The sequence below is a fragment of the Nyctereutes procyonoides genome, unplaced genomic scaffold, assembly GCF_905146905.1.
Source record: "Nyctereutes procyonoides isolate TBG_1078 unplaced genomic scaffold, NYPRO_anot_genome, whole genome shotgun sequence".
Classification (NCBI taxonomy): Eukaryota; Metazoa; Chordata; class Mammalia; order Carnivora; family Canidae; genus Nyctereutes; species Nyctereutes procyonoides.
In genome coordinates this window covers 29297943-29311151 of record NW_026575048.1, presented here as the reverse complement: position 1 = coordinate 29311151, position 13209 = coordinate 29297943, and the positions used below count along the sequence as shown (strand labels likewise).

Below are 13209 nucleotides of genomic sequence, written 5' to 3'. Positions count from 1 at the left end.
AGAATCAGGCAGCCCGGATGGCTCAGCGATTTAGCGCCTGCCTTCAGCCCAGGGTGTGATCCTGGAGACCGGGGATGGAGTCCTGCATTGGGCTCCCTGCATGGAGCCTGCTTCTCCCTCTGCCTCTCTCTCTGTGTCTATCATGAATAAATAAATAAAAATCTTAAAAAAAAAAGAATAAAAATATTTTTTAAATCTTAAAAAAAAGAATTAAAATTGGTGAATTTTATTGTATATAAATATATCTCAATAAAGTATATTTTTATTTTTATTTTTTTTAAAGTAATTTAAAATAATAAAATAATATTAATTATAAAATAATAATATTTAAAAAATAATATTAATAAATATTATTAATTAATTTATGAATTAATAAAAATAATAATATTAATAATAAAATAAAAATAATAAAAATAATATTTTTAAAACGTAATTTATACTCTCATGAATAAATAAATAATAAATAAATACATTTAAAAAGTAATTTATAATGTCTCCTTTTTATATTTTTGAATTCATTAAATATATTTCCCAGGGAAAAAGACTGATGCATTTTAAAGAGGTTCACATGGGATCCCTGGGTGGCGCAGCGGTTTGGCGCCTGCCTTTGGCCCAGGGCGCGATCCTGGAGACTCGGGATCGAATCCCACATCGGGCTCCCGGTGCATGGAGCCTGCTTCTCCCTCTGCCTGTGTCTCTGCCTCTCTCTCTCTGTGACTATCATAAATAAATAAAAATAAATAAATAAATAAAAATAAAAAAAAAATAAAGAGGTTCACATCGGGCAGCCATGGTAGCCCAGTGGTTTAGCGCTGCCTTCGGCCAGGGTGTGATCCTGGAGACCTGGGATCGAGTCCCACGTCGGGCTCTCTGCACGGAGCCTGCTTCTCCCTCTGCCTGTCTCTCTCTCTCTGTCATGAATAAATAAATAAAAATCTTTTTTAAAAAAAGCATTTAAAGAGGTTCAAATAATTATAGAGAAATTCTTAAGTGAAAGTTAACATTTTCCATAATTCTGTGACTAGAGATACAGTATTTTACATTTTTAAAACCAGTTATAAAAGCAATTCTTTTATTTAAAACACCAATAATAAAAATATTTTTCAAATGATTTTTGACTTTTAAAGGAATAATTTAAAACCTAAGAAGTGATTCTTTTTTTTTTTAGTTGTGATTCTTCTTTCAAAGTTTCTCTAAAATAAAAGTAGGCTTTATTCAGTGAAATATTTGATTTTAACCAACCATTTTCATTAATTTCTAACTCTTGGTAGGGAGTGGAGGAAGAAGTAATCATGATTGTAGTCTTTCTGATTTCCAGAATGAATCCCTTTAATGGTGTGACTCATAAGCTTGTTATTATTGCCATGGAGGAGTAGAAAAATCAATCCCTGAAGCATAATTTTATTTCAGGTTGAAATCAGCCCGAGATGTTGTATCCAGAACTGGGCATTCATTGGCTCTGGGTTGCTTGCATCGTTATGTTGGTGGTATCGGCTCAGGACAACATCTAAAAACCAGTGTCAGCATTTTATTGGCTCTAGCACAAGATGGAACATCCTCTGAAGTTCAGGTATTATGTTGATTTTTTTTATTATTAAATTTCTAAATAATATTTTAGGAGTATTACATAAAATACTGATGGTTCTAATAATTTGTTCAGAAAAATATATTAGAGTCTTTCTCTTCCATGAGTCTTATTTGTAAAAATGTAGAACAGGATTTTGTATTTTAACCTAATTTTAAATCTTTCTTATTCTGGGAATTTAACCATTCATATATATTTTTGAAACATAGTTTTTTTTTTTTATTAATGTCTTTTGTACTTGTTTTCTTTTTTTTACATTTCCTTACATTTGCTAAACTGATCAAATTTCTTTTAATAACTATCCTCTCCCTCTTCCCACTCATATACCAACGCAAGTCCAGGGTTTTTTTATTTAATCTTAAGTATCTTGGCATTTTCTGTTTGTTTCCTTCTCTTTATTTTAAATATTTTCTTTATTTGTTCACGAGAGACACAGAGAGAGGGGCAGAGACACAGGCAGAGGGAGAAGCAGGCTCCCTGCAGGAGCCCGATGTGGAACTCAATCCCAAGACCCTGGGATCATGCCCTGAGCCGAAGGCAGATGCTCAACCACTGAGCCACCTAGGCGTCCCTGTTTGTTTCTCCTTAAGCATTTTATATACAAAGAAATATAATCACAATGAAAGACAAGAGCTTCACTTGCATGAAAATATACTACACTTTTGATTTGTCATCTCACATTGACGCACCTAAAAATATTAAGAATATGTGAATCTAGTAGCATTCAACTTACCAGCTTCATATTGGGACTGTAAGTTGGAAAAAGGGAGAAATTCAATTGGCACTGGGGCCTACAATTAGTTTATTAATAAATTAGTTCCTTCACAATTAGATAAGAGACAATAAATCCACCAGAGGCATCTAGTCTACAGGCTTAGTTTGTCTTTGACTTCTTGGTAAAAGTTTCTGGCTGTCTAAAGCCCAAAATTCCCAAAAGGGTTAGAAACAGAAATCAAGTAAGCTTCTCTCTTAATAGATGCTATGCTGCTTTTTAAAAAAAACTGTTTTCAAACTGGAAGAAAATTTTACCGAAAAAGTTTCTTCTTTTATTTTTTTTTAGATTTATCATTATTATTTGAGAGAGAGCGAGCACACAAGCAGGGTTGGGGTAAGGGCAGAGGGAGAGGGAGAAAGATCTTAAGCAGGCTCCATGCTCAGTGTGGAGCCTGATGTGGGGCTCAATTTTACAACCCTGGGTTGTGAAAGCAAGAGTCAGACACTTTTACGGACTGGACTGAGCCACCTGCCATCCCCCCCCCCCCGCCCCCCACCCTCCGCTTTCTTCTTTTATGTCAAAGAAGAGATGGTAATGTGCTTTCTTTTGTCTTTACCTTGTTCTCAGCTTCTTGCTTTAATTTGTTAAAACCACACTCCTCTAAATGGCCACTTTACTTGATTCTTTTTATATGACAAGACATTTTACTATACTTTGTATCAATTACATTCCCTCAGTGCTACCATGTATTTGCACAAGAGAATCATGGATTTTCTTCAATTTTTCCCTAATGTGTCTTCTGTTTTAAGAATCCTAACTCAAAAGTCATACTTTACAGTCATTATTGGCTACCTCCATTAACTATAATCAGTAAAGATTTATTTTTCAATAAATATTTTTTGGGGGCAGCCCGAGTGGCTCAGTGGTTTAGTGCCGCCTTTGGCCCAGGGCGTGATCCTGGAGACCCGGGATTGAGTCCCACGTTAGGCTCCCTGCATGGAGCCTGCTTCTCCCTCTGCCTGTGTCTTTAATTCTCTCTCTCTCTCTCTCTCTCTTTCTCAAGAATAAATAAATAAAATATTTTTTTTAATAAAATCTTTTTAAAAAAAATAATTTTTTTTGTATCCTCAATTCCTGTCTTGAGAATTTTCTTTTTTAAATTTGTATTTGATAGGAAAACTTCCTCCAACAATAATAAACTTGAATGGTATCCTTTTTGAATCCTTGCATATTTAAAACATGGCTTTATTTGCCTCCACAGTTGAATGATATTTTAGTTGAGTATACTATTTCTGGCACACAGTCTTTTTCTTTTATTATTCATGAATGTTCCAGGATTTTCTGTGTTGCACATAAAGGCTAATGATAGCTTTTTTTTTTTTAAATTACATTTCAGTAAATATTAACATCTCAAATTTTAATCATTTATCTGTGAAAACTTTTAGTTCTTTAGGGGATAAAAGGCAGTACATAAGCCAGTAATCAAAGTAACTGATGAATAAATAACTGTGTTTAAGGTTCCTCAGTAGTGTGGCTTTGAGTATCCAGAAATAAGACTTTATTGGTGAATTCATTTCTTTTAAACAATGCATTCCCTTCACACTTTCAAAAGACAATGGCTTATGTGATAAACTTCTGAATTAGTGGATACTTAAAGATATCACAGCAATCTTTATTCCCGTTCTTTTTGTTGCTTTTGCTAAGAAACTTATCTGAAATATGTATGTGTGTCTGTAACCTTATATTTTTGTTTGGCAGTGTGTAAGAATTTTTCTACCTGTGAAGTTCATTAAATTCTATATAAATTTATCTTTTTCTTTTTTTGAAACTAGTATCATTCATATATTAGATCTTGTCTTTTTTCCTCATTATTTTTATTTTTCGTTGTTTTCACTCCGTGTTACAGGATAATCCTCCATTTGATCCTCAAGATAGTGATTTTGGTTTTTAACAATACCTATTTTTTTCTCCAGTTTTCCATTGTATATTTAATGTAAATCGTGGGTTTTTTAAAAAACACTTCTAGAATCTCCCTTGTACTTTAATTACATTGCCTAAAAAATTCGTATTATAGTTTTATTAAAGAAATTTTTAGGGATCCCTGGGTGGCGCAGCGGTTTGGCGCCTGCCTTTGGCCCAGGGCGCGATCCTGGAGACCCGGGATCGAATCCCACGTCGGGCTCCCGGTGCATGGAGCCTGCTTCTCCCTCTGCCTGTGTCTCTGCCTCTCTCTCTCTCTCTCTGTGACTATCATAAAATTAAAAAAAAAAAGTAAAAAATAAAAAAATAAAAAAATAAATTTTTAGGGATCCCTGGGTGGCGCAGCGGTTTGGCGCCTGCCTTTGGCCCAGGGCACGATCCTGGAGACCCCGGATCGAATCCCACGTCAGGCTCCCGGTGCATGGGGCCTGTTTCTCCCTCTGCCTGTGTCTCTGCCTCTCTCTCTCTCTCTCTCTCTCTCTCTCTGACTATCATAAATAAATAAAAATAAAAAAAATTTAAAAAGAAATTTTTATTTCTTACATGTATTTTTTATTATTTATTTTTTAAGGTAATCTCTACACCTAATGTGGGGCTTGAACTCAGAACCCTGAAATCAAGTATTACATGCTCTACTGACTGAGCCAGCTAGCACCTCTGTTTCTTACATTTAATCATTTTACTCCAGAATGTTTGCTCTAGTCTTCCTCCCTCAAGTTGCTATATCCCTATTACTTTTTGCTAACTCTTATTCTGTACATATCTGTCCAAGTCAGGTTGCTGAGTTCTCTAGGATTATAGATTGAGTTGAGATGTAGTAGTAGAAGTTGAGATGTGGATTTTTTTAATCTTATGTAGGCAAGTTGAGATCTCTTTGTCCTCAGCCCTGTAGTATAGCTCTCCTTTTGAGCAGCAGAAATAAAAGGTAAGTTCTTTTACAGCTGGATGTAGGCAGTTTAAAGGATGTTTAATTTTCTCAGGCCTGTGCCGATTACAGTATGCTGTTCTGGGATTAGTTTTGTAAATACTATTAACCAGTAAGATTACTTTGTGCTTAGTAGGCATTAATAGGGGCCTGAAATGGTTCAATGCAGTTGAAGAGTTGATATGTGAATATCACTGCTGTAGAAATGTATCTGAGTATAGAACATTGTCATGGTCATTCTATTTTAGGTTCATTTTTTAGCAAAACTCTACAGGCAATAAAAATATATTTGTCCATAAGCATCCACTAAATAGAATGCTTATTATATAAGTCATGGTCCTTTGAATCTATGAAATATATGTACACTATAATAGAAGAAAATGAGTTCATCATTGAAATTTTATTTGACCGTCAAAGCCATGCTGCAGAGAAACTTAAACATAACATTTGTACATCAGTTGCTTTGGTTAAAGTATTTTTAGATCATCGACTAAAAAGTAAGATGTTAGTATTTATTAAAATGTAAGTTAAAAAGCCAATTCAGTGTACTCTAATTATTCCTTACAACTAAATAAAATTATATTTCTTTCCAGACATGGTCTCTTCATTCACTTGCTTTAATAGTGGATTCTAGTGGCCCAATGTATCGTGGATACGTGGAACCAACATTATCTCTAGTTCTTACCTTGCTGTTAACAGTTCCACCTTCACATACGGAAGTTCATCAGTGTTTGGGTAGATGCTTGGGTGCCATAATAACTACTGTTGGCCCTGAGCTACAAGGTGAGTAAATTCATCTTAGATTAAAGGAACTAGACATTGCTATCTTTCAATTTCCTGAATGTCACTATCATGTTGCTTAATGAAAACTTGTAATACTAATAATAATTACTGTGTATTGAATGCTTGTTATATACCAAAGGCCTTCAACTCTACTTCTTTTTTAAATTAATTTATTTATTTGGGGGGGGCGGGGAGTGAGTGCAAGCAGGGGAAGCAGCCGAGAGAGGAGAGGCAGACTCCCAGCTGAGCAGGGAGCCCAACCTGGGGCTTGATCTCAGGACCAAAGGATTATGACCTGAGCCAAAGTAGATGCTTGACCAACTGAATCACCCAGGCGCCCCTTAACTCTTCTTTTTATATATGCTATTTTATTTAATCCCTACAACATATTATAACTGACTGTTGTTTGAAGTTTTGAGCAGAGAAGGACTTTCTTTTTTATTTTTTAAGATTTTATTCATTTATTGAAGAGAGATTGCAAGTGAGAGAGTGCAGACAAGGGAAGCAGAGAGGGAAAGGGAGAAGCAGACTCCCCACTGAGCCAGGAACTCTATGTAGGGCTTGATCTCAAGACCCTGAGATCATGACCTGACCAGAAGGCAGTGGCTTAACCGACTGAGCCAGCCAGGTGCCCCCCCCCCTTTTTTTCTTTTTCCTTTTTTAATTTTTTTGGGGACAGAGAGAGAGAACGAGAGCTGGGAGGGGCAAAGGGAGAGAGAGAAAATCTTTAGCAGGCTCTGTGCCCAACGTGGGGCTCAGTCTCACAACCCTAAGATCATGACCTGAGCCAAAATCAAGAGTTGAAGGCTTAACCAACTTGAGTCATCTAGGCGCCCCTAGAGAAAGCCTTTCTAAATTAAGTTTTACCTGGAACCCCATGAAGATGAAGATGAAAGTGGAATTCCTTTGTCCTGGAGTACCCTCCACTTCTCTTCATGAACTTCTGCTTCACTGTTTTTTTGAACTCTAAGGATCAGGAACATAGTTTGAAAACTCACTGCTAAGGGAGATAATATTATATAATTTTTCTATGAGGAACCAAGCTCAGAGAAGATAAGTAACTTGTGTAGAGTTACTTAACTGAGTGGCAGATTTATGATCCTGAGGCCGTATTCTAACCACACAATTCCACTGATATAATTTTACTAAAGGTTGAGTGAAACACAGAAGGCAGAAAATTACTGTGAATTTATCCTGAATATATCATCCATTTGCAGAGTTTTCCCTTTTTCCCCTATCATTTAGTAAAGGCTTTCAGTGAGTCAGGATTTTTATACACGTGTCATTTAAATCCGACAGCATCCTGAGATAGGTGCATCTCTCCATTTTACACATTTTACTCTAAGGCTGGGAGACGTTAAGAGCTTTTCTACAGTTTTGTATAGCTTGTGAGTAGTTTAGAGCCCGAGGTGAAGCCCAGGTCAGTTTCCTTTGCATGCCTTCATAACCACTGTGTTGTGTTGTCTCCATCTGGACAAATATTTTAAAGAAGAAAGAAGTCAAAAATAAAAAGATCTTAATGAAGAATGCTAGGAATTGGAAAATACATGATTTAGACATGTCTATCTCTTGCACTCCGTGTTCTCTTTGAAAAAGTTGATAATTCTTTCATCCAGTGTTATCCTAAGAATATGAACAGAATAAATACCTAAACATAGGTACTTACCAAGTGCTTTCTGATGCAATAATGATCAGACAATATGTATTTCAAACTAGAATGTGACTCTATGTGACTATGATTTCCTTGTTTGGCATTATATGTATATAAAATTATTTTATTTTACACTGGTAAAAATTTTAAATCACTTATGTTAGACAAGACATTTTTTATACAGGCAGTATATAATACTACTATTTATTTTTCCTGACTATCTCTGTAAAAGTTTTTCATTAACCTTCTTAAGAAAATAGAATTTGAAGTTATTTAATAATATAGTTATAATATTGGCTGAACAGAGAAACAGAGAATGAGGAATCTTCTGGCTCTTTCAAATAAAACAGTGATGGGTTTAAAAGACAATATAGTTTCCTAGGGAATATATATATAAACCTAGCCAAATCTGGGAGGGATATATTATCATCATCCATATCCAATCATGTTTTGAAATCATTTCTGTGGACTTTGCAGACTATTTGTCTTGAAAACAATCTGAATAGTGATCAGAAATGGTTTATTTAGAAGATTTGGGTTATTTGGAAGATAATTTTTTTCTAGGAATATTTTCTGTAATACTAATAATAGTATTTTACATTTTATTTTGCTACCAGGGAATGGAGCAACAATTTCCACCATTCGTTCTTCTTGTTTGGTGGGTTGTGCAATAACCCAGGACCATTCAGATTCTCTTGTTCAGGCGGCTGCCATATCTTGCCTTCAGCAACTTCACATGTTTGCACCACGACATGTCAATCTGTCTAGTCTTGTTCCTAGCTTGTGTGTAAGTATAAAGCTGCTTCATTCATTGATTTATTTAGGAAACCCCAAATTTGTTTCCTAAAAGATTAAACTAGACCAAAACAAAAAATGATAAGTCTCCTGCATTGTGCATTCTAGAGTTTCACCTTCAAGAGTCATTTATGACTGTTCATTTTATGTACTGGTTTCCTTTTTCACCTTTTAAGAGGTATTTGATGAACTGTTAATTTCTTGGCTAAGAATGCATTCATATTTTTAGTCTTTCCCGTTCAGAATTTTATCTCCTCAAATTTGATCAGTGATTTCTGAGGGTTACAGTTTTTAATTTGTTCACTTAAAAAGTACTTATTGAGAGCTAGCTACATGTCATATGCCATGCAATGTAGGAAATATATTTATAGATGAGACAAGACAAAGCTTCTGCCATCCTGAAATTTGTAGTTTACAAGGGAACATGGTCAATAATAATTATTTATAAATAAGTGCTAAGAAAATAAAAATAAATAAATAAATACATACATACATACATACATGCATGCATGCTAGAAAAGGCTATAGGAAAACATGTAACAGGGGAGCTTTTCAGAATCCAGGCATTCATAAATGATGTCCCTGAAGAAATGATTATTGAAGGTGTGATCTGCAGGATAAATAAGAATTAGTTGGGGGAGAAAGCATGACATTTCAAGAGACAGCATTTATTTTTAGGCAGAGGGAAAAATATGTGAAAGGCCCCCAAAGGGGAGATATGTGATAGATTTGAGAAACCATTTAGGTGGTGTTGTTTAGGCTGAGGATTGGGGGAGTGGGGCCTGGGCACAAAATGAAGCTGGACACTTAGCCAGGTGAGAGATCACATAGACTATCTAGATGTATTAAAATTTTGGGCTTAATGACTTTGAGAATTATGGTGGTCTAGGAGGGAGATGATAATGACTTGCTCTATGTTGGCAGCAATGGAAACAGGGAAAAATAAATAGAATTGAGCAATATTTAAGAGAAAGAATTAGTGGAATCTATTGATTATTTGGCCATAAGGAAAAGGGAGAAGGATGTAATCCAGGTTCCTGACTTGAATATAGTGTGATTTCCTGAGATTGGTAACACTGGAATAGGAGGAGATTGGGACGAGTAGGTATCATTAATTCAGTTTTAGCCATCTGGTTAGTTTCATGGCCTGGAGCTCAGAAAAGAGAAATTTTTTGGAAAGGTAAATTTGGGAGGCATAAGAATTTAAATGGGAAATAAAGACAGGAATAATTAAGATCACTAGGGGAAAAGTGCTCAATGAGAAACCCACATATAAAATTTAGGAAAAGAAATAGATTCAGGAAAAATATGAAGCTATCTGAGAGATTAAAGGAAAAATAGTTTGTAGTGTTAACAGTAGCCAAGTGGAGTAGAGGCATAGTCAGCTATATCACATATTGTTGAGATATGAAGATGAGAGCTATAATGTGTCCTTTGATTTTTGTCACATGATGTCTTTAACAAGAGTTCATCTAGCAGAATGTTTACAAAATGGAAACCCAGATGGGCTAACAATGGGATGCGAATAGAAACTTCATTCTAAAGTTGACATTAGGGGTACCTAAGTGGCTCAGTGGATGAGTGCTTGCCTTCAGCCCAGGGTGTGATCCTGGAGTCCCAGGATCGAGTCCCACGTTGGGCTCCCTGCACGGAGCCTGCTTCTCTCTCTGCCTATGTCTCTGCCTCTCTCTGTCTCTCTCACAAGTAAATAAATAAAATCTTAAAAAAAAATAAAGTTCACTTTATAGGAGAGGACTAAGGGCCATATGTCAAAGGGGTGATGTGGTCAGGTGATACTTTTTCTCCTATGGTAGTGAGAAGTGAGAGTTTAAATGCTGAGCAGATGAGGGACACCTGGGTGACTCAGTGGTTGAGCATCTGCCTTCGCCTCAGGGCATGATCTCGGGGTCCTGGGATCCAGTCCCACACTGGGCTCCTACAGGGAGCCTGCTTCTCCCTCTGCCTGTGTCTCTGCCTCTCTCTCTGTGTCTCTCATGAATAAGTAAATCATACATACATACATACATACATACATACATACATACATACATACATACTGAGAAGATGGAACCAGTAGGGTGAGAGAGTTTAAGGTGTGGGGCAGAGAATGGGTAACTCTCCAAAGTTTCTGATAGGATAGAGTTTCCAGGGCACAAGTAAGAGAATATTTCCCCCGTGCAACATGAAGAAACGGGAAGAGGATGAGTGTAGATAGAGGTGAGGTTTTGGATTTGGTGGTTGGAAGTTGGGGGGCTATCATCTAATAACTTGTATCTTCTTGATCAACTAAAAGGGAAGGTAAGTTTTATGAGTGAGGGAGCAAAGAAGAGGGCCAGAAGTTTGAGGTGAATAGAATGTAGGAAATTGAACTAACTGGAGAAATAGAAGATTCTGTGGTAATACTAAGGGTTCAGCTGAGGGTAATGACCCTTTTGCTCCATTGTGTGATTCATGATGCTAGCAGTTCACCTTTAAAGATTTTTCTCCAGCACTTATAACCAACCTTTGAGCAGCCAGATACTTTGATACATTCATAGTTGAACTTTGGCCAAGTAGATTCAATTAAATGACAGCAGGATGAAAGAAATAAGGATGGTAAGATAGTGCTACAATAATGCATTACGAGGTCTCCTTTGGATATAAGAGGAAAGCAAAGACAGCAGGAGGCTGATATATAGGGAGAAGGAAAGGCACTGTAGATGTAACCATGGGAGGATATTGCTCACGTAAAGGGAGGAGAAGGTTATCCAGGATGGGGTGAAGGAACTGAAAGGCTGACATATTAGATGTTAGATCTGATGTGGTATATTTTACTTATGCAACAAGATTTTATCTTGTTTCACCATAGACCAGGGAAAACTGAACCAGTCCTAGACCATCAAAGAATCTGATTGTGCTGCAGGGCAGAAACCAGATGCACATGAAATGTGTACAAAAAACATCCACAAACAAAATAGTTGATTAATAGTTTACACCTGATTGCATTCTACAACAAGATATGTAGCATCCTGCCCAAAACCATGGTCTAATGCCTAATCTCTGAAGGCATAGATGACATATCTTGAGCAAGTTGGCTCTACATGATCAAACTGTTATATGATACAGCTTAGATAACTGACAAACGTGATGAAAATATAGACACTCTTCAGGCTGTCTGGTTCCTCTCTACATTTTTTTTCTCCTTAAATATAATTATACAATGGAGGTTGATCTTATGAGATGGAACACATTTAAGAGGATCTGGTAAAGTAATAATGTGAATTTCTTTATTTCAGTGGAGGTTGTCAATTAACCATAGGCTACACAATGAGCTTCCTGTGTATTAACACAAGATAATACCTCAAAATTTATTTCCTTATTAGCAGGACACCAAGGGTTTTGTTACAAGGCATGTTGGAGTAGTAAGATTACAAGTAGTTGGTTGGAAGGACATGGCATGGCTGGATAGAGATGAGAAAGGGGGACTTTCACAGGGTTGTCTTGTTTCCACATTGCCAAAAGCCCCCGTGCTATCTCTGTTGCCAGATCTTTTCACAGGAAAAATAGTCCACCCATGGGTTCATTCAAATTAGTGGAATCATTTCAGATTTTTTTTTAATTTTATTTTATTTTATTTACGATAGTCATACAGAGAGAGAGAGAGAGAGGGGCAGAGACACAGGCAGAGGGAGAAGCAGGCTCCATGCACCAGGAGCCTGACGTGGGATTCGATCCCGGGTCTCCAGGATCACGCCCTGGGCCAAAGGCAGGCGCCAAACCGGTGCACCACCCAGGGATCCCTCATTTCAGATTTTTATAAATTTCTTGTTCATTTGTAATCAATCATTGCCAGCAGGAATGTCAGTGTTCTGTAAAACCACATGTATACTTAACACAAATGAAATGCAATTTTTTCAGCAAATGTATTGAGAGGTGAGTTTTACCATAGTAATCTTTAAATTATATAAAAGATTTAAAATTTGTATTATATAAGAACTATTCAAAATATGTTTTTGAAAGAATAACCACCTCTCTGAGTTATTGTTATTTCCCTCTTGGCAAGCAACTTTTTTTTTTTTTAAGAGAGAAAGAGTGTGTGTGTGTATACACACACACACTCATGAGTGGGGTGGGTGAGGGGGGCAGAGAGAGAGGTGTAAAGAGTATTTTAAGCAGGCCCTGTGCCCATCGACCCTGAAGTCATGACCTGAGCAGAAATCAAGAGTCAGACCCTTAACCAACTGAGCCACTCAGGTGCCCTAGCAACTGCTTTTCATATCATGTAACCACAGTTACAAGTTCTCCTCTCCGAATAGAAGTATTCCACACATAGGCATTTTTGTCATCTGGGATAGTTGTAGAAAATGTCAGTTACAGCAGGGGTGTCCAGGGCGAGATGTGTATATGGTGGGCACAACAAGGGACAGCAAGTTGACATACAGTGTAAAGTAACAGGCATTTTTTAAGGAAGGTAGAGGTCTACTATAGGAGGAGGCAACACAATGTTCCTGAGGTTTGTGGAAAGAAAAAGAAACTTCTTTAGAAAACAATTAGGCATAATCTAAAATAATTGAATATATGCATATGCTGTGACCCAGAAACTTCATTCTTAAGTAAACACCTGACAAAAATATATGTGCATGTGTGCTGAAATACATGTACAGGAATGTTCAGTGCTGAGTTATTTAAAACAGCCACAACACAGTAATGGCCTAAATGTCTACAGTCAGCAGTGGATACAGAGTGATATGATTATTCAACAGAATACTACACAGCAGTGAAAATGAACTGAAATG

At 36.7% G+C, this 13209-nt stretch overlaps 1 protein-coding gene across 3 annotated transcripts in view; it reads left to right on the top strand.

The window, feature by feature from the left end:
- HEATR5B (HEAT repeat containing 5B) overlaps nt 1–13209 on the top strand; it is a 98318-nt gene that overhangs the window by 38122 nt on the left and 46987 nt on the right. For all 3 annotated transcript variants that reach the window (XM_055327221.1, XM_055327220.1, XM_055327222.1), the window contains exons 19-21: nt 1411–1570; nt 5799–5988; nt 8257–8426. In XM_055327221.1, the coding sequence (XP_055183196.1) occupies nt 1411–1570; nt 5799–5988; nt 8257–8426 (520 nt within the window). The remainder of the gene's footprint in view (nt 1–1410; nt 1571–5798; nt 5989–8256; nt 8427–13209) is intronic.